Genomic DNA, 25,010 nt, shown 5'->3' on the forward strand with positions numbered 1-25,010 from the left:
TGTTTTCAGTAAGTTCATAAGTTTTCCTTCTATAGTACGAATATTACGAATACGGTAATGTTTTATTGGTTTCTATTCTAATTAATGAACCTTAAACGATTTGATGAATTATAAAATTTTCCATTTCGAGATTATTTTGGTGCATCGTGCGACTCGCATAAATAATTCATTTCTTCAAAGATAATTAAATTTTTCCAATACAAGTATCGAATTGTTAAAAACTTCTCCTGAAAGATTTTTCTGTTATAGTTGTACGAATTAATTAAAAGTATTGTATAAATTCAAGCATCCGGCCATTGGAAAATCTAAATTTACTTTTCACTGAATATATGATTCTTAATATTTTAACAACAATACATATCAAAATTAATTCAGCACAATAATAAAAGTAATATATAATAAAAACAAAATCAACGAGAATGATAAGTAATAGATTAAATTCTGATATCGAATTTTCGATATCAACGCAGATTAAATTTCAATTTCATTTTACGATCAAATTTCATTGCTATGTACTTATCAAAATAATAGCTTTTATTTGCAATCGAAAATAAATTTGTTGATTAAATTTTTACATTCCCATTTTAAATCAAAATTCTCGAAATATAATAAATTTATAATCGATTTTTTGGTATTTATTAAAAATGTTTCCTTCTTTTCGAAGATTGATAAATACGCATAAATTAAAGAGTACTTGTCAATATTTGTTTGGTAGATCCATATAAACGAGTCTGCACAAATTCAATATCTTCATCCAAATTATAAACGTACATAGGTGAGCCACGAAACCGATAGTCACTGTTGGTAATCGATGAGACAGAGAGAGGGCGAGGGAGGGGGGGGGGGAGAAAGAGAAAGAGAGAGAAAGAGAAAGAGAGAGAAAGAGAGGTGATCTCGACGGTCGAGATCCTGAGGACGTTCCTGGCTGCGCGTACGCGCTGTTTTCTTCCTTGACATTCCGTTTCACGCGAGACCATAGTACCTATACGGGCACGGACGAGTTGTGAACGAGACGCCGGCTCAGCAAGTTTCTTTTTGAAAGGAAGAAAGAGTCAGGCGGACTACGCAAAGATGAAGAAGCAGGGGAAGGATAAAACGAGTAATAGGAATCCAAACAGAAACGATCCGCAAGGTCGATGCAGCCCGTTCCTCTCTTGGCCTCTCTTCGGCTTTGCTGCTGTTGCTGATGCTTCTTCTGCCTCTTCACCACGTTTCCCGACGCGATCCTCTTCTCATTTTTATCGATTACACGATTTAATTTTCTGCCACGACTAAAACGACGGAAACTCTTTTCGTATGATACTTTCCGACTACTTTTGAAATTAGAAACTGATCTCTCGAATCTTAAATCGCTTTTGCTGATTTAACGCGAAGATATGTCTCCGTGATTGGAATTTTTAATCTGGATCTTTTTTGGAAGAAATTATTAATCGAAGGCGGGAGGAGTGTTGCATTGGAAAAATTGATTGGAATTGATTTTCATTGGATCGATTAAAGTGCAGCTATAGATATATTACTGTTTAGGTATGTAAGTAAGTATGAGGATAAATCGAAATTCTGGTAAAATGAGATTGAGATGATCTTAATTACAATCCTAAATATAGATTTTATGAGTTCTAAGGAATGAAAAACTTATAATAGCTATAATAAATACTATAATATAATAATCTATAATAAATAATAAATAATAAAAGCTGTGTATTTTTAATTGACATAATCATCCATTTATATGGAAATGCTTGAAGCATTGAAACTCTAAATAAGTAATACACGTGAAGCTTCCCATAGCAAAAGAGGAGAAAAATATATTTTAAAAACGAATCGTTGGATTGTTAAGAAGACTGATAATTTCAATCAGCAAGGTTAATTACACCACGGATGTCAACTAGAGCTCGTATAAAAGTTTACTAGGCAGCATATCAAAGATTGAAATTGTCTCACCGAAGAACCATTGTTGCGAAAGTCCGCTCTGGCACAGCTTATTATCAGCCTCTGCTTCTTCTGTCTCCGTTTTCTGCAAGGATAGAAAGGCCAGATCCCGTAGGCCCTTGTTATATACGCGGTTCACCATTTTAGATCCCGCAAAATTGCGTCCCGTTGATAGAATAGCTGGAGTCGGCCGGAAAAAATCGTCGCCCCGTCGTCGTCGATTACTCCAGCAACATTTTGCGGACTATCGGCCACCATTCAATTCGAAAATCACTGCTCAGCAGCTGTGTATCGTCGAATATCGTCTGGCATAAAAGAGTAGATTTTAATCTGAAGTTTAATATCTGCCTTGACTGCGCTGTTTCACGAAAAAAACGACGCTTGCTCTTCTACGTTAAATTTTTCAATATCCAAATGAAATTGAATTTACGATCTTTTAAAACTTGGAATTTTTAGATCCTTGAATTTATGAAATGTAGAATTTTCTAAAATTTAGAGTTTCTATAATTTGACCGTTTTAATATTTGAAACTTTCTAATTTTAAAATCTTTGAAACGTTGAACTCCAAATTTTTTGCTAGGTGAGTTGTTAAATTTTTAGATAGTTGGATTCCTAAATTTTGCAATTATTTAATTTTTACCTCTTTGAGCTCTTGAGTTTCTTTAATTTCAACGCTTTTCGTTTCGAACGGGGATTGAAATATACGATGTAAAATTTTCTAGCAAAGAATAGGAAGAATAATGCATATTTACAGAATGAAATGAGAAACTGTTAAATGTATGTTTTGTCACGTTACTGCGATTTATGACAGATATTTTATATAGGCGTAAAGATGTATAATGGCTACGATGAATTTCAGCGTTTGAAGGAAGTATGCTCGATATTTCAAATGTTTATACTAAAATGAAGGAAAAATGCAGATCCGCTGTCGGAGGAGAAGACGAAAGAAAAAGGACAAAAGAATCGAACGGAGCTTGGACACGTCTTATGAATCGATCGGTCTTCGTTTCAACCGGAGCAACTTATTTTTACGCCTTTCAGCGAGAGATGCAGTGCCTTTAATTATGTAGCGAAATGTTCATCATCGGAAATTTTATGCACTATTGACGTCAAACAGAAATGTAAATAAAAGGCAAGGCAGCTACTATTTTCCTATACTATCGTAATTTGATTGCAACACATTTCAAAATCTGTCCCAGAAACTCAACATTCACTTTGTATTTCTCTTACTAAAACCATATACTTAAACGTCGGTCTAAATACTGACAGTTTAATGTCATATACTGTTCAGTTTAATTGCACAATCTCGGATTTCAAATTTTTAGAAGGTTGAATATTTTTACACTTAAGGAATATATTCACACAAAATATACATAGTTCTTGTATAAATCTCTCAAATGTCGGGTATTTAGATCTATCGGTTTCTTAATTTAATTACATAGATGCACGAGGTACGACGATCGACTTCAGTCTCAAACGTTTTCTTTTCGACTCATCAAAATTCGATTTCCATTCATTGAAAGTTTAAGGCAATATTATATTTTTATACCTCTAATATTCACAATCGCATACACACATATAGAGTCTTTTAAACCAATTACGCAGCTGCGTTATACGAGGGCGCGGCGGCAATTTTCTTATCGCGTCAAACGAGTACCGCGTTAGATGGGGTTCTACTGTAATGTAAAATACTAAATAAATAAAGATTTGCTAGAATCTTCCAATAAATATAATAAGTAGGTGCAGATAATCGCAGCAACCGTGTATGTTTTATATGATATGAAAATCACGAGGGCGCAGCAGCAATTTTCTGAGTCCTGTTATAACCAAGCGTTCTCAATAAAGCAAGATCTATCAGAGTTTTCGGTAATTATACAGAAAAAGGGCGCACCTCGTCCATTTTAACGATTTCGAAATATATTGCCGAGATCAACATTCTGAACAACTTTTTCCTATTCGCAAAATCGCGTGAAGCAAAAATTACGTGAGGTTCGCGCGAAGCAGCCGGATATTAATCTAACTTTTTTATTTATATTACTGATGATCAGCATCAACGAGTTAAGTTCAAATTGGTCTATGTAAAAATATGTCAGAGTGAAGCATACGGAAGCTAAGTGTAATTGAAGTTTTTTGCGAATATCTGCGAGGACGGAGCGGGGCGGTTACATAGGAAATAGCTTGCTCAGAATATCGAGCTTGATAACATATTTCAAGCTCATCGAAATCTGTGAACTGTGCTCTTTTCTATATAATTACCGAGTTTTCCAAAAAATGTAACAAGTAGATGCAGATGATCTCGGCAACTGTATCTACACCCATATGGAAACCACGTCAAACAGACGAACTCCTCGGTGGCCTAGCTTGTTCGCAATGTTCATCCTATCTGCGCCACGCGTCTGGCTGTTTATCAAGTTGATTTGCGGGATCGACGCATCGCGGCATCAGATCGCGATACATCCGCGACCCGGTCTCGTTCTGCGCGGTTCAAATGCCTCCGGATCGGTCGTTACGTTTCATGGTTGGTCGGTTGTGGCAGTGGGTACCCGCGTCTCTGGCACGGCCTCCCATCCAAAGGTTGTTAGGTATGTGGCTCGCGTGACGTTACATACACCAAGGTCGGAGAATAAACCGAGAAATCGATGCTTCTCGTTCCCTATATTCGTTTTCGACGTTTGTTAGTCGCCGTCTGTTCTCCAACTGGCAGTCACGTTGTTGCGTCGCACAGGAATAATAATTCCTGTTTTGATTGTGATGTGTAAACTTTATCACAACCGTTGGTTGGGACACGAGTACGATCCTCGAGTTGCATTTTGGAAGAAGTATGGCAATGACTGTCGCAGAATTAGGACTAACTTATACATGTATAGTTAACTATATGTAACAGATATATACAAAAGATATAACTAAAACTTGCTTATGCACATACATAAATTATACATTATATATACACATGATTCATAAAATACATGTACTAAATTCGTGATACAAGTAAAAGCAAGGTAGATTCTATGCCATACGAAAGAGAATGAAAATTAAGAATATTAAAATTGTATTAGAAGCCTCGTGTTGAGAAAATCGAATTTAAAGACCTGTAAAGTATACACCTACGTGTTTCTCATATATCAACGATCAAAAGAGACTGGAATATCAAAGAGTAATTTTCGAGATTGTCGACAAATTCACGCCAAGAATAAGATCAATTCGTACGAAGAATAGCATCTCGATTGTTGTTTCCTTTCTTAAGTGGTCAATACTTGTAACACTGCATCGATGAAACGTCTTACAACTACGAAGCGAGTATCAAATCGTACGCTGTTGAAGTTTAGCCATAATTTTTTCAAACAACTTGCACAGTGCTCTAACTAAAGAAAGGCCCTTCGACTCTCGACCAAAGAAGCACCTTCTTGACGACACGCTACGGTCAAATATCCATGCCTCTGACAATGTTTCATTTTCGCAGCTCAAATCCGTTCCACTCTTCACGATCCGATCGCGAAAAGGTCGACGAGCCTATTTCCAGTTTAGCCGCCTATCGTTTCACCGCATCTATCCGCAGGTGCAGCATGCCTTAACGAGCGACTTCCGTCGCGTTTATAATTCATCCTGCAACGTTGTTTCGCGATTCATTCATAATTCGTAACGGTACCTGTTTCTTTTCCTTTCGAACGATCGTTTCTTGACTCGATCGGTTCTCGTTGTGAACGACGTTCGTTTGGCGTTTGAGATCTGCCTTTGAGATCTTCATATACACATTCTATGCCTCGGTGCTTGCGTTTCAAGTTCGATCTCCATCGTCGTTTGGAAACAAGCTTGAATTACGATTAGTTTAGTTTGGATGGGACGGAAACGAAGGTGCACCGACGCTGCAAGTCGCTTCGCTTCTAAGTTTGCGTTTGATGGCTTCGAGATGCGCGTTCATTCACTGTTTCGAGATACCGTGAATATTCAGCCATTTGAATATGCAACAGAGTATAATTTTCTCCGATTGATTTAGCCGCGATAGAGAAGTCGTGCGTTGGTGTACGTGTGACTTGGCCGAACAGCGAGTTTGTCGCGTTCGGTGAAAGAGAACCTGAATTAAATGCGAGGAGATTAATAGGAGGCGATTCCGGGCACCTTAATTGATCTTTGTGGAAGAGAGAAAGTAGGAAAAGGCTCTCGGTAAATAAACCGAGATTCACCTTTAATGAGAAGATAAATTTAAGAATGGTAACGGGAATTGATTAACGAGTCTTAGATCGACAATGGAATCGTTTGTTATTTTTATAGGAGTTTCTTTCGTTCGTCTGTAAATTATCTAGAAAATTTCGCGTTTATCGTTTCATGCTTTATGAGGATAATACAATTTTTATAATTCTCGAGTAACAAATATTAACGCTGTAGGAATACTGACAGCTGTAATATAAAGCTTGTACCAAAGAAATCGAAATGCAAGGTACGTGAAAAGCAAGTATACTTCATAAAAAAGTCATTCAAGTATCAAGGAATTTACAGCAGTAAATTTATACAATTTTTTATAAAATATCATGCATATTATATACCTTACGTAATTTTAGCATTAATAATCACGATATTTCGTATTTGAATTCGTACAATTATTAAAATGTAATTTGCTTGTCGCAAAATGGTTACTCTAATTCTTTTTTAATATTTCTCCTATTTATGCTTACAGAATTCGTCACTTTGAACCAGCACATTCAACAAGAATCATCATGGATTTTGGAAAACAGAAGATTCAATCTGCGTTAAAATTTCTCGTATTATGCCGCGCATGATTAAATACAGCTGTAGTTCCGAACGTATATTAGATTTTTGATCGATACAAAAAGAAAAAAAGGGAAAAAGAGAAAAATATAGTGGAAAGAAAAATGAAAATGGAAGTGAAATATTTTGCTAATTGTAAGACTATTACGAAAGGATCGGTCTATTTAATGGCTTAAAAGAGGTCATTGGGCCCTTAAGAATCGAACGTTGCGACCATTTTGGTGGCGATGTCCAGGAAGAAGTGCTCCAACAGGACACAGGAGCACGTAGGAAAAAGGATCGCAGAGTAGTCTATAGATAGGCTACTATGACGGACTATTTGGATCCACATTTCGTCAGGGCTCTCTGCCGCGATCCTGAACGACGAACGCTTCAAGTGAGTTAATGCAATTGCATGATTATATTTTTCTAATAAATGGCATATAGTTTATGTAGAAGTTTGGTAGTTTACGTTACTAAACAGGTAAAAAGCAAAAAATATAAAAGGATAATAATTCAAGAATTCGAGGGTTAATAACGTGAATCATAATCATCAAATCATAATCTCTTGAATTAAAAATTCACGTGAGTTAAACTTTTTAATGCTCGAGTATCAAAATTGTTTCATTTCTGGATCTTTGAATTCTAATATTTTTATATTCTACGATTTAAAAATCTTTGAATTTCTATTCTTTATAATTAACGTTAACGAACCTCGAAGCACTGTCCAAGCTATTAGTACATTATTATTTGTCGCACGATTACTGTCCATTCGTGATCGTTGATCGAGGTGAACTTTCAAGGATGGTTAAAGTATGAAAGTAAATTGTCTCTGGTTACGTCTAACTTTCACCGTGCTGCACGTATAAAACAAATAAAACATGCACACGTGAAATCTCCAAAGAAATCTCTGACAGAAACAAGAAATTCTATCGTTTCATCTCCCTGCCCCCTCCTCTCCTACACACACAGATACTATATTATTATAAAAAGAATTATTCACCGAGAGTTTCGAATCTTTGTTTTTTTTAATGTTGTGCCCATATTTACTACCTATTATACTTGTTAATGTTTTACGAATAAAGCAAAATTACCTGTCTATATCACCGTTAAAAAATTTTTCATTTATAACTATAAATTTCTCTTTGTCCCACATTTACGATCGTGTTTGTCAATTTTATACGAATAAAAATCATTCAGAATGATCTATTGTGCACGCTTGTCGTCTCTATAATGCGCGATTTTACGCGCCAGTGTACACGCACAAAGACGCATTCGTGACTACGTTTTACGATGGTCGAGAAAGGTTAAAGGGCGTCGTCAATATCCACGAACAGGAGAACTGCTCGAACTTTCCAAACGAATAATCCGCTGCTTCTTATCTTCGCATAATCGCATTGGACTTGAGCGCGCAGCGTCCCGGAATTTCGACGGAAAAAATTCCCATTTCTTGCGCGGGAAATTACTTCTGGGCCCGAGTTTCGCCTTCTCAATACCAATTAAGTAGTTCGAAGGTTAAAAGGGTTCCCAAATCTTTCGACAAAGATCGTATATTAAAACACGGATAATGAGATTGAAGATCTTTAGAAACTTTTCTTTGAGAATGGACCATCAGGAATATTTTTTTAATAAGGATTTTTAATTCAAATTCTTCACACAGTCTGCACAATGCATTAAAAACCGGGTGGTTATATCGTTTTGAAAAGAAAATATCTTCCATATTTTGTAGAATCTTGACCGTGGTAATTTTTATGTCTTTGATGACGTCTTCCTTCATACATTAACTTTTAGAGATAGTTCGTTAAGATGAAACTCGATATGCAAGTATTCAAGATGTTTTTGCAATGATGTTCAAAATGGTTAATACTTAATGCGTTATAAACTTCTAGCTATGTGCTATTATTTCTATTTCCTCAAATACATAGTAATTTGAATATTTTTTAACAGCTTTCTTTTTTACTCATTATATTTGAGAAGTTTGAACACCCTGATGGCTAACAATCGATACGAATCAATACGATTGATTTGTGTTTTAACAGATATGTACCGAATCAAAAAAGGTCCTTTAGCGAGTTAGTTTCAAGAGGAAGTTTCGCGAAAAGATTCTGTCACGTTGCCTTGATGGCTTTTTTCAAAAGTAATATCGTTAAAACTTCTTCCTAGGATTCTGTGTGTTCTTTATCGGATAAACCAGCGAACAAATACTTTTCCTTTATCGGAAAGGGATAAAGAATTTTCGGCGAAAAGGATTCTCGCGTTAAACGACGCGGAAAAACTAATCAATATTGAAATCTCAAGATAAGTGGCGAAACATTTTCAACTTGAGATAAAAAAATGATAGTTACGCATACCTCTAGTGTTACAAACTGTTTATTGATCATAACATTTTGTAATCCGCCTTCGCGTAAAATTTCAAACAAGCCAATAATTCTTTTTAATCATTGTTCAAACATTTTTTAAATTTACTTTGATTTCCATAGGTGTCCTAACAGTTAGGGATAGTGATGTATATCGAGATAGTCGAATGTTTCGTGATAGCGCCCTTTTTACCCTTTAACTGCCTTTGCTCCCCTTTGTTCTATCGGGACTTGGACTAACTACCAATCGTACGTTTCTAATTCGAACGTCGTACGGTTGATTGCGATCGGAAAAACTAGCTCGCTTTGTTCTATCGTGATGTCCCTTTCCCATCGCGCGACATATCAACGATCGAACGATTTTTGCAATAAAATGCTCTGTCACGTGTATGTTGCGACCGAGACGAAAAAAAGAAAAAAATTGGCAACGAGCCAATACAAATCGTTACATCGACAAAGAAGTAATCGAATTTAAATGACTGCCTTTTAGGCTTGTAAATGTCTTTTATGTCATTTTCCATCGAATATAAACTCGTACGCGCAATACATCGTTTGGAAACATAACCACGGGTAGTTCGTTTTTCTCTGATTGTTAATCAAGTGTTCTCTTTGTTCGAACGTTTCCTGCTTGAGATGGAAGGGAATTTTTGTACAATGTTTTGGTGGAGGATAGAGAATATTTACAGATAAGTTATACGATGTGGAACGCGTTATGTTACACGATACGGAACTTGCACGGAAATTCTGTTATATAGAAAATATCCAGTAAAATGATTTTAAATATACAGTGAGAAAGGTACGAATATTGTTATGATCTGCCTGTGTGCGCAAAATTTTATTTTTGAAGAATGTTTATGAAATCTAAAATTTTTGTAGAACATGGTGCGTTCTATGTGTACACACGAAAGTTCTGGACAAGAATATTATGCTAGAGTTAATGAAAAACCTACGAAATTTTATTACGCGCGGCTTCATTTTCTACCAAGCGTACGTACAAATTTTTATCTTTTGGAGGATTTTTGTAAAGCATAAAATTTCCTAGGACAGGTGAAACGAGAGAAAATCCACGACAAGAATTTCACTTTAATTTAAAAGAAGCGGACATTGACGACAAAAATTGTACTGTAGAACCAATAAAAAAATCTACGGAGTTTTATTATGCGTATAAAATTTTATTTTTGGAGAATTCAGAACTGCCAAGTTGCAGAATTGTACTATAGGTACGAGCGGGAAAGAATTTCGCCCTAAACAACGTATACTTGGCATCAGAAAGTAGTGTCTCTAAGCAGTTACAACGGCGTTTCTATTTTCACCCAAAGGACCTACTTTACTCTCGGGTAAATTTATCCAACTAATTTCCATAGTGAAATAGTTTAAATTTCTTCGAATATCTCTTCAACATCTCGGTTGCACTGTGGTCTCCTTATCTCCTAGTGTATCAGAATTTATCTTTAATGGGCGAAACATAATATTGAGGAATGGCTTGTTCTCAAAATATTTAACTTTCCTTCTATTAATCTTCCTTATCACTGGACCATAGTTCTCATTTAAACAGATAAAAGATAACTATGAAAGATTACGTGTTCTCAAATATTTAATCACTTTCCATTTAATTTCTTTTATTTGCTGTCGTACCGAAGCTTCGCTCAAACAATAAAAAAGACAACCGCAATTATTTAATTATTTAATTCTTTTTGCCCATTATTATCCCGACATTTTCCTTAATTCCCCAAAACGCGTTAAAATTATATTTACAAGAAACCATCTATTTCCAAGCGTTTAGATTGAAGTTAGAGACTCCAATCAACAACAATCTCTCTTTTCATAAAGAAACAAAATTCCGCTTACGAAATCCTCGTCGATTGTTTAAATAATGAAATTAGAAAGAAATTCGTAGAATAGCGAGTCCCTCTGAATATTTAATCACCTTTCATCTCCGGTCGCGTGACCGGCATAATATCGATCGTTGTCGTCAGGGGCCAATTAAGAAAAATCCCTGAGTCACGGATTTTCATGAAAAACTTGTCGAATTCCATGGCGCGAACGCTTCCCAGACGTCCTTCTGCGCCCTTCGTTATTTTCGTACTAATTTGCGAACCGCACGATCTGCGAGGCGAGCGTAGAATGACGGCCGTGTGCAGAGTCGCGCGTGTACCAAGGCAAAGCATGGCTAAATAGGGAAACGTCGAAAATTCAGGGAAACGACCGCGATTTCCAGTACAATGAAAGTCTCAGATATTGTGCGAGATATCGATCCGGACCGTAGCCGCGCAGTAGTTTTAAACAAATAATGGCGTCTCTACCGACGTCCTCGATCGCTGAGGATATAATTGACAGGTTTTTCTCTTTTTCTCTGTTCTTTTCTTCTTTCTCGCTTCTTCTTTATATTTGTATATTTTCTTTTTTCATTGCATTCAACTTGTTTTATTCGCGGAAACAGCGGGAACGAGTCTTTGAAATTTCATTCTTGCGGAAACGATTGACGCGATGGAAGCGTTTCGCGCTTCTCGATGCGTGCTCTCTATTATACACAGATGTCTGTCGTTAACAAAACTGTCCAACTTTATTATCTTTCTTCGTGCGTTTGTTCTGTTCGGTTGTAAATGCCATCGATCGCGTCCACGTAGAAAAAGAAGCGTGGAACGTTCCACGATGAGTTATGGATGAGCTGAGTTTTCATTGTCTCGCGTTTTATTTCGGTGAAAGCATCGTTTCTTCTTGTTTCCGTGGTGGGTTCCACGATCGTTGATTTTATCACCGTAGGTATTTAGCATTTGGAGGGAAAGAAGAGTTTGTGCTTTTGTTGAAAATTCACAAGGATCCACATTTTTTTAAACGTTACGCTTGATACATATACTGTTATGTTTTTTGGATCATCTTTAATTTACTCGAGTTCTTGTAAGTTCGAAGAAATATCAATGACAAGAATCGTTGTTAGTACGCGTGGTTTTTTATATTAATATACAAATTAGTTACAGAAATAGCAAATATAGCAAACACAGGAAATACGATAAAACATAAAGAATTTTCCTCGATGCATTTGCTCCTACTTTATAATGCAGAAGAATCGTATCCTTCCAGATCAAATTCCCTTGAGAGATCCTTATCGGTGTCACAAATCAAAATCATATGATAAAATAAAATTTACGTTATAACATTTTTTTTTTTTTTTTTTGAGGGGGGAATGCAGCCATCATTTAAATATTACGCATCATCTAAAGTTTATGATGGTAGCCAATAAAGTATTATCCAATAAAATTCAAGGAACTTTCGTCCAAATACCAGAACACGTGTAAACGTATATTTCTTTTTTCTCCGTGATGGTTGAAATTTTTTATTTCGATAGACTGGTCGCGTTTAGTTCGTTTTTGGTACGTGCATGTTCGATTTCAAGCATATGTATGTAGCTATACCGGATCATGGGAAGGAGAGAAAAAACAAACGAGAATATGAGTTCAGTAGCTGGTAACAAATATTTAGAAAGTTGAAGAGCAATATTCCGAAGCGACCGTGCGTACGACGTATGAGCGATTAAAAGAATGAGTGTACTGTGTTTTGTCCCTAGAACAATTCATTCGCGTTGAAACGTGTACACAGATCGTCTGAGAACGTTTTCTCCCTTTTTTTTCTAGCATTATTCCACGAGCTAAGCGTACGATCGACATTTTTCCTGAAACGAAAGGCTTATTCATGACAGCGAGTGTAAAGATGAGTTTCGAATAATATCTAGGTTACTTGCCCTTTCATTTACCTCGCAAACTCCCTTTGAAAATATTTTGTTATTATTTTTTAAGGTCCATTATCTTCCGGGAAATTTTAGATACAAAAGCATGTTACGTACGTTAATGATGTCTGCTTCCCACATTTATACTTTGAAATTAGGTTTGGCTATTGTTCCCAATAATTTATTTCTATGGATATTTTAGTTGTTCCTGTTTGTATAAAAATGATAATTTACGCTATAATTTTTTCATCAGCATATATTTTTTTAAACAGAAAGATCAGTTCTACGACCAGTTCTTTCTTAAATGATAATGTACGTGGAATTTTTTCTATCCAGTTTTCCACATAGAGTTTCACCCTTTTCAGTAATTTGTCGAAAAACTCGTATCACGCATATAATATAATGCATATGGTAATTAGAGAAGTTCGTTATAATTACTACTTTATTGTAATTACTTGCTATTAGTTAATGTGCATTTAAATAAACTATTACGAATATAGAAAATAATTCAACAGTTTTCCGTGCTGCATTTAAATGATCGTTAGAGCAATTTGACAGACCTTCCCTCCTTTTAAATTGAGCTTAATTAAATGTTCCTTGATTCAGATTGTCGATTTGTTCCGTGATAGTGCTACAGATCTACATCTTTAGAGCATACATGGTATACTTGCATTTGCATAGTATACTACTGCTTCTACAAAAATTCTAATTTATGAAATGGAAGTACATGTTTCTTAATAAAACTACTCCCTCAGTGTTTTTTTTTCTATATCTACCGTGCGACGATTTACTTACCATAACACGTTCACTGTGTACCTTTTGGACGAAATACGCTCGGATAAATTCAGAGGTAAACGTCTGAGATTAAACGCATAATTCTAAATTAGGGTCTAGTGATCTCGTAGCGTTAACAGCAAAACATAATATGTACTCCTACGAAAGAACTATAAATATCCTGCAATTGCAATGTCGTATGATGTCATATGATGGATAACACAATTTTTTACCAGATCATTATAAATATATTATTTGTTATTTATACAAATAATTGCTAACCATGCAAATTGTTATTTATACAAATTGTCATTCGAAGGTTATCTCGTGTGCTGAGTCGACACACATTTTCACGTAATACACATAATATCGTCGACAATCTAAAAATCACGAGAAAGAATTTTGTAATAATCGTTTACATAACACATTCTGCAAAATCCTATGATATAGAAATGATAAATTCACTTTCGTTTATTACATTTGACATCGTTTAATGAAAATATTAATAAAAGAACATATTACGAAATTTATATAGTACGTTGTATAACACTGTATCTATTTACGATATTATCATTTAATATCCATGACATTTCAAATTTCATCGTTAAATAATTTTCCGATCGATCGAGAAATTCAAGTCAAACTCGTCCCTCGGCTTTCCTTTCGAAAACAGGTTCGAATGCACATATCACGTTCGCGATATCACGAAGCAACTTTTTCAGTAGCAAAAACCACTTTCAACTCGACTCATTTTCCGATTAATATCGAACGAAGCAATGGAATCGATAGGAGGCCGATCACGCCAGGACCCGTAGTACGTGTCTACAGTTTCGAACGAATAAAAAACACACACAAAAAAACAACCCTCGTTGGTCAGATGGAGCAGTCCTAATCCATCTTCATACAGGGAACTGCTCCGTTCCATAATAGATAGAAATTTTGTTTCACCGTTACGATGCTCCCGGAGGGTTGAAATAATTGATATTTACGCGGCTACACGAGGAACCCCTTTTAAAATCTTACGAGACGTCTCGCAACGTGGGTTCATACGATCCGTACGTGAAGGTCGTCCAGTGTTCGCTCCACTTTTCGTAGGAAAGGCGAGCAAAAAAAGAGCGAGCCAACGGATCGAGAGGCGAAACGTGGTCGAAACCGCTTCGGAGACCGACAGGCGCCGTACAAAACCTTGATTCGCAAGTTTTCGTGGTTTACAAAGGTATTTACCCTTTGTCAGAACGAGAAACTTCCACCTGACGCTCGTCACGTTGTTATTATTTTCCTGCGTTTAAGGGAGTGTTCTACCATTAGACGCGTTTCTTCGAACCGTTTGTACTTAAAGAACTTAGGCATTTTGTATGCGTACAATTATTTTTGTCCGTGTTTCATTGTAACATGCACAAATTTGAAAAGAAAAACAGAAGAAGAATTTTAGAAAGGCGTACGTTTGTCAAGAATATTTTAGTTACAGGTATTTTCTGTAAGTATTTAATCATGTTTTAGTAAGATGTATAAAATTCAAACGAAAGATAAATGAAAATGGTTTTGAGAAAACAACATTGAAAAATGACCATGTTTTCCAAGTTACCGATATTTGTATTCACAATTTCAAGTAGCCGTTAACACGAAAACTATGAAAGTGGTCAAAATAACTAAGACGAAATTTTTCATAGAAACTTTGTAGGTTTACAACGATACAACGTTTTTAGAGATTTGAGTAATGTAAGAGAAGATGTATGGATAAAAGTTTCTCTTCTTTCATGACACTTTCGTGATTGATTTTTTTGATGCAAGTTATGTATACACTTTAGTTATTGGTAATTTTAACTTTGGAGGTCCGAATACAAAGTTTCTTATGTATATTTTTGAAACTGTATGCTTGGGAAGAATGCGAAAAGACCTATACTATGTCCCGTCTGTGTTAAACAACTTTTATAACATTTGTCTGATGTCTTTTTCTTCTCATGAGGTATTCCATTGTATGATGATATGCGCAGATAGAACATAACAACTGTATATCTCACGCGTGCTAGTAGTTAACGCACACAGCACATCGTCCAAATTAAAATAAAATACTCAGCAGTTACACCTAATTCAGTCCATTTGATTTATAGTTAATTTACAATTCAGTGATTCGATATAACGATATCAACGAAGTGTTAAAATCTGTCACGTTCGCAATTTTCGACAGAGCGAACTTTGGAAATTCGAAAAATTTGCGATATTCCTCGTGGTGCGATCGATACCACGCTCAACTCGAAACAATTGGCGGATCGCGCTTTTTTTGATTGATTAAAAGAGTAAATTGCATTCCTAGTTTCGCGTAAAATTTTTTGTATATTTGAGATAGAACCTGATTTGTTCTGGAAAGCTCGTGGAATTAATCGAGCAACGACTAAACGAAGATAAAGAAAATGAGATTTTTTATTTTGTAATACGATTTCAGTGGTTAAGAATATAGATGCTTGAATTAGAATTTGTAAAAATTTGTACAAACGTCTGCAATCTGTCTGCCACAAATATAAAAATTTGAATCAAATTGTAAATTTAGTGGGCTGACGTTTACGTTAAAAGAATATCGAGTATCTCTGCCCCAATGTTAAAATTGGAATCAGCGAATTTTCCATCCTTATTTTATCATCTAATTCTCATTGATTTATTCCTAAACGTAGCCAGTTATAATTCACCTAAACTATCTCTCCCTGCAGACTTTACACGATATACTAAGCGGAAAGGAAGTTGAAACGAAAGAAGAGCAGCTTTGTTTTAAATTCAAATGATCTAAATCCTCGACTCGAGGGGAAGTTAAACGCTCTTATCGCGTTTAAGAGCAACTTCTTTATTCCTGGTTACCTGTTTCCGTCCGATTATCTGTCTACCAAGAAACAGTACGATAGTCTGGTAAGAAAAAGTGTCTGTGCAGCATATTTTCTCCCATTGTCTTCCATTTTAACTCGTCCAACCGTCCCAAACCGGGAGTTTGGTTTAGGATTTTCCTGAAATACGCATTTATCTTGTCTTAGGTTGCAGCAAAAACGATAACGTACAAGCCCTCTATGGGGCCCCTTATCTCGACTGGCACCATGGCCAGCGCAGCCGTTACGATACATTAGGAAAGTCGATTTTATGATATTTTTGGAACGGTAATTTCGGGGATTACATAAATCGACGGGCATTACGTTCGATAACCCAGCGTTCTGCAATCTTGCTTTTACAATACACGCGAAACAGAATCAATATTGCTATTCTTGCAATAAGGATTGGTTCGATGGGAAGGTCTTCGAAGAACCGCAGAAAATGCTCGAGTAATTTGTTGCTTGGAATGAAACCTTTCTCGTGATTGGATTTTTAGTAAATTTGTCGATGTTTGACTTTTTTAACGTGTTGCTGATGTTATCGTAGATATCGACGTTTAAGTGATTTTGTAACGAAACTTTTTGTAGTGGAATTTATTATCTTCTTCGTGTATGAACGAATTCTAGCTTTGTTTGGATTAGTCAAGTTATCCGAGTTCAAGGTAAATCGTTTACAGCGTGAACCTGGTTTATTTCACTTGAAATATCTTTTTCAGGTTTCTACGCTTGTTCTTATTACTCGAGTCACTTGAATTAAGTAAAGTATGCTAATTGAGTAAGCCAAAAGGGTGTTCACAAAAGTATACTAACAATAAGAATCTTATATAGATATTTTATTGAAAGGTTTTCATATCGTAAATGGTCACACTCATATCGTAAATTATTGCATAGTATGTCAATAATTCTTGTTCGTTGATCAACGCGTGTTTAAAATATGTTCAAACCAATGTTTGAAAGGTAATTTATTTATTAAAAAATACTAGCGAAGATATTTCTACTGCAAATGAATCGACACGATCAGTACATTGAACACGCTTCGAAGCTAAAAATCAAGCAGGCATTCGCTTCCATTTCGTTTCGTCTAAACTGTAAACGATCCACGAGTTTGCCTATATTTCATTGAACTATTAACGATGATTGTGGCTTGCGTTGCAAACAATCCAGACGAAACGGCGCCACGAAGTTTGCAAGTTGGGATTAAACATGCGTTGGAACAGACGGATCAGTTCGATTAGGGATCTGACGTGATGTTATCACAACATATGTACGTAGAAAACAAAACGAGTAACGTCTGAGCCAGCCTGTGTTATTAAACTCGAAAATGTTAGGGTTGAAGTTGTATGGGATAAAAATTTCAAATTTCACTCATTGAATTTTAAATCTGAAATTTTGTATTTCAAATTTCAATTTTCCAACTTTCAATTTCTCATCCCTAACGCTAATTATCGGGTTCTACATTTCAAAATAGTACTATTTACTACGAAATTCTTATCTACTTAACGTTAGACGAATCAGCAAGCTTCTAAAAGATCGTTTTATGAAAACGCATTAAGTCGCATACTCGTTTGCGATACAATTAGCACGAACTCCATCCAATTACGCTGCCATAGTTAAACGCTTCGGCTGTGTATCCTATCCAAGTTGAGCAACAGAAGTGACGTAACAACATTCAGCGTAAAATCCCACGAGTGTTTGTATTGATTGTAACATCGTACAATAAAGTTATACGAGAGAAATAGACGGTTTATTGCCCAAGAGTAAAATTGTAAAAAAAATTACAAAAACGTGAGAGCTTTGTTCACAGTAATTAATTAAGCTCTCTATTTAAAGTATATACAGTAAACAGGATAAACAGGATAAGCACTGCCGTATTATCAGCATCGCAGAATTAAACTCTGCATTAAATCATAGTTTATATTACATACTTTAATTAAACTGTATATTAATACCATAGAATTTTTATTAATCCCTATATTAATATGTGAAAATGAGATATTAAAAGTGAGCTATAGATTTCCGTAGAGATCCCTATCTCATTCGGTACATGACAATTTTATTTATTAAAAATTGAAATTACCAAACTCCTTTTAAGTTTTTTTTTATATGAATATGATTCTACCTGTTTTATCATCATCGTGCAATTTTAATTATAATTATTTATATATAGTATATACGTGGAAAAATATATTACGCAGGCTATTTATTTTAATGTTATATCACTAATTCTTTATATGTTTAACTCAAATGCTGGAAATTGTAAGATTCTTCTCTACGCTGTAACAATCAAATGAAAATTCAAAATTCTGCTCTCGAAGTCAAGTTAAGAGTTAACTTCAACGATAATATCACGGAATTCTTACTAAACTCAACACTAATATCAGAAAGAAAATTCTTACTGAACTCTGTTACATACTCGTGTCAAACAATTGTTATGAAACCCTATAGCAATATGAATTAATATCGAAAAATTCTTTCTAAATTTATTAAATATCAGTATGTCAGAATTCTTGCAGAACTTTCATTCATGATATATCGTAAACAACGAGTAATCGCATTACGATCGAAATACACGGAAGATTGTCTAAAGGTTAGAAGGAGAACCTTGGAATATTCCCAGTTCACCAAGGGGATGATCTGAAACTAACGATCTGAGAAGTTGTCTAAATTGCTCGTTCGTTAAATTGCGTTCGTAGAAGAGGATGCAACCTTCTCGGCCCTGATAAGACGCCGCGCGGCCTTAATCACGTAACATCGATTATCGCGAAAGTCGATGCACGTTATAATACACGTCGCGCGTTGCGGCTCTAATTATCGTAACGACCACCGCCCTCTTCCACAAATCAACTACGGAATATTGTTAGTAAAATTATACACGCGTAAAACGTACAAAATTATAGGGTTGTTTGAAAAATTCGTAGCATCTTTTCTTTTCTTTTTCTTTTTACCGAAGCAATTGGAATTTCTATATGAATATTATTTTGCAGTACATGGTACGTTATATGTCGTCAAACAAATTACGATTACAATTAGAATATGTTTCACGTTTTACGAATTATGTATTATCCAATTGTCTTATCCAATGTAAAATTGTAAAATTATAACAGAGAAATCTATGATCTACGACTCGTCGTTCGTCGATTTATTAATATTATTGGTTCGAGTAATAAATTCGTCCTATACTAGCATGTACATTTAGAAGGGTATCATAAAAATTGTTTGAAAAACGTGAAGACACGTATATCGTCTTTGCTAAAAGATATGCATACACGTACTATTTATAGAATAAATATTTTCCTTTTGGTTAAATATGTATAAAAGAAGCCAATTCGCTAATTCACCTTCGTTGTTCGAATTTGAAAGTCACATCGATGAAAGTTTCTCGGCTCTTGCTTATGGAAAGTCGATCGACCAGTCTCCTCTGCTCGTCTCATCAGCAAATCAAGCGTGGAAATTGAATCCTTGCTCCTTTTCGATCCCTTGCATCGTCGATCCACGCTTCGTCTCCTTCTATGTTCAATTATCGAACAAGAGGATTCTTTTTGTACTCGATCATTACATTTTGCGAATGTTACTTTTCTGATAATTTCAAGGACACGAAATATAAGCCAGTTGTAATTTATTTTTCGTTTTTGTCGTCTGTTTCCGAGAACAATACACGGACCCCACAATACGCTCGGCTATTACGCCCTCACCGGAAGTACATTCAACTATATTAACTTTTCGACCGACTTTAATTACGCCCCGTTGAATGCAACTCGTGGGAAACGTATTACGCGAATAGAAAATCGCCTGAAATCTGGACTTTTGATGGAATTTGTCGTCGCACACTGTACCTCGTGCAATTGAGACAAACTGCGACACGCTTGCATTGCCATATTCTAAACAATTAGATTTGGAGGAAATGTAAGGAAAGATGGAAACATACGAAACGAAACACGTTATAGAATGAATATTGGCGCAGGCTCGCGAAAGCGTTCGAACGCTTGTGGATATCTTTTATGATTATATTATGCATGTTACACGAAATAGATTGAAATTTCATTAGCACTGTTATGAGACTGGATTATCGTGATTACATGCATAAAGTTTTGTACAAGTCTGAAAATACATATAGAAATTATAAAATATTAAGAATCATATTAACAAACCTGAGTATTTAGTGAAACTATACTAACGCTTGTTGTACAATTTAAGATGATTATTCATTCTGTATACTAACTTCTTACTAAATTATGTTTGCAATAAATTTGTTGTAATTTCTATGTACATTTTAGAATTGTTTTCAATTTTGATTAATATAACGATGGCAGTCGTGTCTCATGATAATGCTTAGGAAATTCCAAAATGTTTTATATGATAAAGATGCGCAAATGTCTTAATACGTTCCAATGTCTATAGAAAAATATAGTTGTTTAATTAATCCAAATATATCCTACGTAGAATTTCACTAATTTAAGCATGGGATAAAAAACTAAAAGTACAGGTTTCCATAAAGAAAATCATGCTACTGGTCTTTCAAACGCTCCGTTGCATAAAATTAATTCCAGTTGCATATGGCACCTTGTACACGAAGCTACAGAGTGAATTAGTTTACCTTCAAAATGGTTGAATGCGCAGTACAAGTTTTTCCAAGCGTTTTGCAAAATTTATATTTTCTATCAGAGCAACGATATAAAATAACAGTAAAGAGCAATATAAAGTAATAATAATAAATAATAAAGAGCAATAATGATAAAATGCACTGTTTTTTCTTTTAAAGTTGGAGCGCAAAAAATTATAAACAATTTACATTTTTCCAATACTTTTCTAATGTCAGTAAATCTACTTTGAGTAAAAATATCTACGTTGCACATTCATAAACAAAGATGATTTAAAAAAGACAAATATATATAATCAATCTATGTATATTAAATAATTTTGATCTGGACGTTGCCAGTGTAAATAATTATCTACAAAAGCATATAAAGATTAAAACAAATAAATATATTTAATTGATATCTAGTATAAAAAAAAAGGAGAAAAAGGAAGAGAAGAACGTTGAGAAAAAAAGATCACTTTATTGAATTTGCTCCGTCGTGTCAACGCGGTTAATAAGCACTGTTCGGATGATCAATTTGGATAACGATAGCATAGAGATCATAGTATACGATAACAGGGCACATTAGGGTCGCATTAGAGGCAATTGCGTTGGCGCGCGCCTCGTTCGAGTTTGTAAATTGCTTCGCTCCTACCACCGATAGGTTGATCACGACCTGTAAATTCAAATGCTACACTTCTGACAAGTACGCTTGCGCGAGAACTTTATAAACACGGTAATTCAGCTTGGAAGAAGCTCTTTCACAGTTTCTGAATGTGAAATGCTTCGAGTTTGTACTGCAAACATTGTTCGAATAAATATGATATTTCAATCCGTTCAGAGGTTTTCCGGTGATAAGCATTTAAAAGGTTGAGATTGTAAAAAGTTTCGAAATATTGATTTATAAACCTTTTTAGAATTGTTTTATTATGTATAGTGTATTTTATGATCGAAATATATCGCATGTTTTTTTTTCTTGATACGTAGTATTTATGTTTTATTTCATAAAATTCGCTACACGTAATAAAATAGTCAAGGGAAAAGATCGGACAACTCATATTTTTGCTCAAATTTTTTACAGTTTTATAAGTGTTTTACATGTTGATATTTTCTATATCGAATCAATTCGTTTAATAAAAATTTATCGTAATTATCTGTTAAATAAAATTGTTATTTATACTTTCGTATATAACACAATTCTATTTGTTTCTTGTACTTTATATATTGCTATTTTTTCTATTTTAGGATCTGCAGATCATATACTATGGTCTGCTGGGTCTGGAAGCGTTACGGCCGTGCAGAGATTCCATTCTCCGTGGGCTTTGCAAAATTGTACGATACGAACGACACCATGCGAATCACGTACTCTATTAGTAAGTTCTATTTCATTCTGTATGTCGTTACGTTTCACATCGAGACTATTTTCGAATTCAGTACATACCTACGTGTGATAGTAATAACAATTTTTTGAATTGGCGCTCGTACTGATCTCGCGGAATTATTTTGTACTTTTGTCGTAGAAAAGTTCTCTACGTTATCTGAAATACGTATACATATGTCGTGATAAAAATGTAGTAGAAAATTTCATTATCGACAGCTTTTTTATACATACATGTTCGATACTGTTTTATCGACGGGTTTCTTTCTTACCTCTGGTAGTAAACTAGAGTCCGTAGAAACAGATCAGAGATGTCACTAGATATTGCGACGTTTAGTCATTTCCCGCGGTTTTAATGAACGACCTGGACGTGTTGGTTAGTGAAAGGGAAACATATTTTACCTCTGAGGGAAAAGAATATAATGCAACAAGATTTTCTAGTAAGTAGACCGAGCGTCTCACTTAGATCTTGAATTTGTATTAAGATAAAGTTAAAAAATATAAAACACTGGTATTAATAATACTTTGAAACGCAGATATCTTACGAATCCATCGTATTGAGTGCTCCACCATATTTCATTTCAATATAACGACAAAAGTACATGCAAATTATATATTTAATTCTTAATTCGGTTAATCATAGTATAATTTTTTAAATATTTGTTCAGTAAACTGCTGTTCCTATAAATATACGTATAATCTTGGGAAGTTGTACGGTTTATGTTTCATAAGAAAATTTGTTTACTTGACTGTCAAGATGGCGGTAGCGTACGTTTGATATTTCCGCAATTTATAAATGGTAATATGTTTCTTGTTTTGCTTAAATCTAACTTATTTCTGTATAAAAAGATTATCGAAAACAAGTTCTATGAATAAATTTGTAGTTTAGATAAATTAATTATTATTATGTGACATAAACATTTTATCGATATATAATAATCCATACACTTATCCATCTTCACTTATGCACTTCATCCATACACTTATGAATGCGAGGAATGCATTTACCACGAATAACGATGTATTTTATGATTACGAATAACAAGTCTAGTTTTTGCATTTATAAAGTTAGCTACTTGATACTTTCTGAGTCGCAAACTTCCGGTACGTGCAGTCACTTACAGAAACGAGAATTTCACGATTAATTGATGATTATTATTGTCTCGTTATTGCAAAAAGAAACTTTTTCACTTCTCGATTACTCAATACACTCAAATTTTACGTGTATTTTCAACTTCGAAATATATTCATATACAGTTTTTTTCAACTTTTATTTCTTCGCGATTTACAATAAATTTCCTTTAGATGAAGACATACGGTAGACGTAATGACAAATAATTTTAGCGATTTAGAGTGTATTTAGGGTAGATTATCTAATTTTACTGTATATCTTATATTCTACGCAATAAAGATCGTTAACGGTATTTATCGTGTAAAGTATAGAATATAAAATAAATTCAAGTAATCTACCTTAAATTTAATCCAAACTATAACGATATGCTTATGTACGACTTAATTCTACATTTGATTAAAATAAATTCTGATAGTAGCAAGTGAGTAAAATAAAATATAATTCGAACCATTTTCAGTACCGGCGAATTGGCCACAAGCTGGTACATACTACTGTCCGGTTCTGTGTTCATCGATGGCTCGATGTTCCTGCCTCGTTCAAGGTAAGAAAATCTCCACATCGTCATCATTTTTAACTTGTTTTCCAGTCTCTCGTACACAATCTCGAACCTCGTACAATAATATCTTCCCTTTTATTTATTATTCTTCGATATTTGCTTGTCAATTTTATCCCTTATAATCACACGCAAAACGAAATAGAAAAGTAGTGAATTTCGTGTCGAACAAACGACTATGCTTGATTTATTTAAACGGCTTCCGGCTCGGTTGATTTGCCTTAATTTCACATAAGATTTACATTGCAAATGCAACACTCGTAACTCTCGGTACGCGATAAATTCACGTGACTGTGTTTTGGAACGCACCGACGACGACGACCATAAATCTCTGTTATTGTAATCATAATTCAACATTTGTAATTTCATCCGTGGACTTCATCGCGCGTCCATAATAAATCGCCCCTGAAAATCACCTCGTAGATCCAGTCATCAACCGATCGTCTGGCTTATAGCAATTAGGTGGGTTTTCCATTGTAATACACGATTGATCGTATACTTTGATATTTTTCGTGCCAATTTCTTTATTCTTGTTGGATCTATTCAATTTATTTTACAATTGGTAAATCAACAAGATTTATTAAGAAAATTATTAGAAATATCTCGTACAACCTTCTATCTTTTTTTCCTGTACTAAATTTAAGTATCGATTAAATTTTATATTTATAAAAAGAATATCATTATTTAACAATGTTATAAATCTAACGTTATAATAATACGATATAGTTTTATGGTACGATGATAAGGTATAACAACTGGACTAAGACACTACGTGTGTATTTCACGTGATATCCCTCCAGTCACGTTTATTTCTTTCCTATTTCTGTTTTCTCTTGTTTTCAATATCATAGCCATACCGAATTCGTTTTACGCGAAGAAGCTGCCGAGATAGAAATCGATCGTGGCACGTATATCTATGGAGACTTTGTACGTGTACCGGGTGTACGAAAAATATATACGATTTTTATGGAATTTTTCATGTCGTTTACATT

At 34.7% G+C, this 25,010-nt stretch overlaps 1 protein-coding gene across 2 annotated transcripts in view; it reads left to right on the forward strand.

The window, feature by feature from the left end:
• The window catches only part of LOC117208014 (rap guanine nucleotide exchange factor 6-like), a 72,744-nt gene that overhangs the window by 41,915 nt on the left and 5,819 nt on the right, over positions 1–25,010 (forward strand). For both annotated transcript variants that reach the window (XM_033448815.1, XM_033448816.1), the window contains exons 2-4: positions 6,602–7,069; positions 22,201–22,328; positions 23,923–24,006. In XM_033448815.1, coding sequence (XP_033304706.1) covers positions 7,001–7,069; positions 22,201–22,328; positions 23,923–24,006 — 281 coding nt within the window. In that variant the 5' untranslated portion in view covers positions 6,602–7,000. The remainder of the gene's footprint in view (positions 1–6,601; positions 7,070–22,200; positions 22,329–23,922; positions 24,007–25,010) is intronic.

The sequence above is a fragment of the Bombus bifarius genome, unplaced genomic scaffold, assembly GCF_011952205.1.
Source record: "Bombus bifarius isolate JDL3187 unplaced genomic scaffold, Bbif_JDL3187 scf7180000008048, whole genome shotgun sequence".
Classification (NCBI taxonomy): Eukaryota; Metazoa; Arthropoda; class Insecta; order Hymenoptera; family Apidae; genus Bombus; species Bombus bifarius.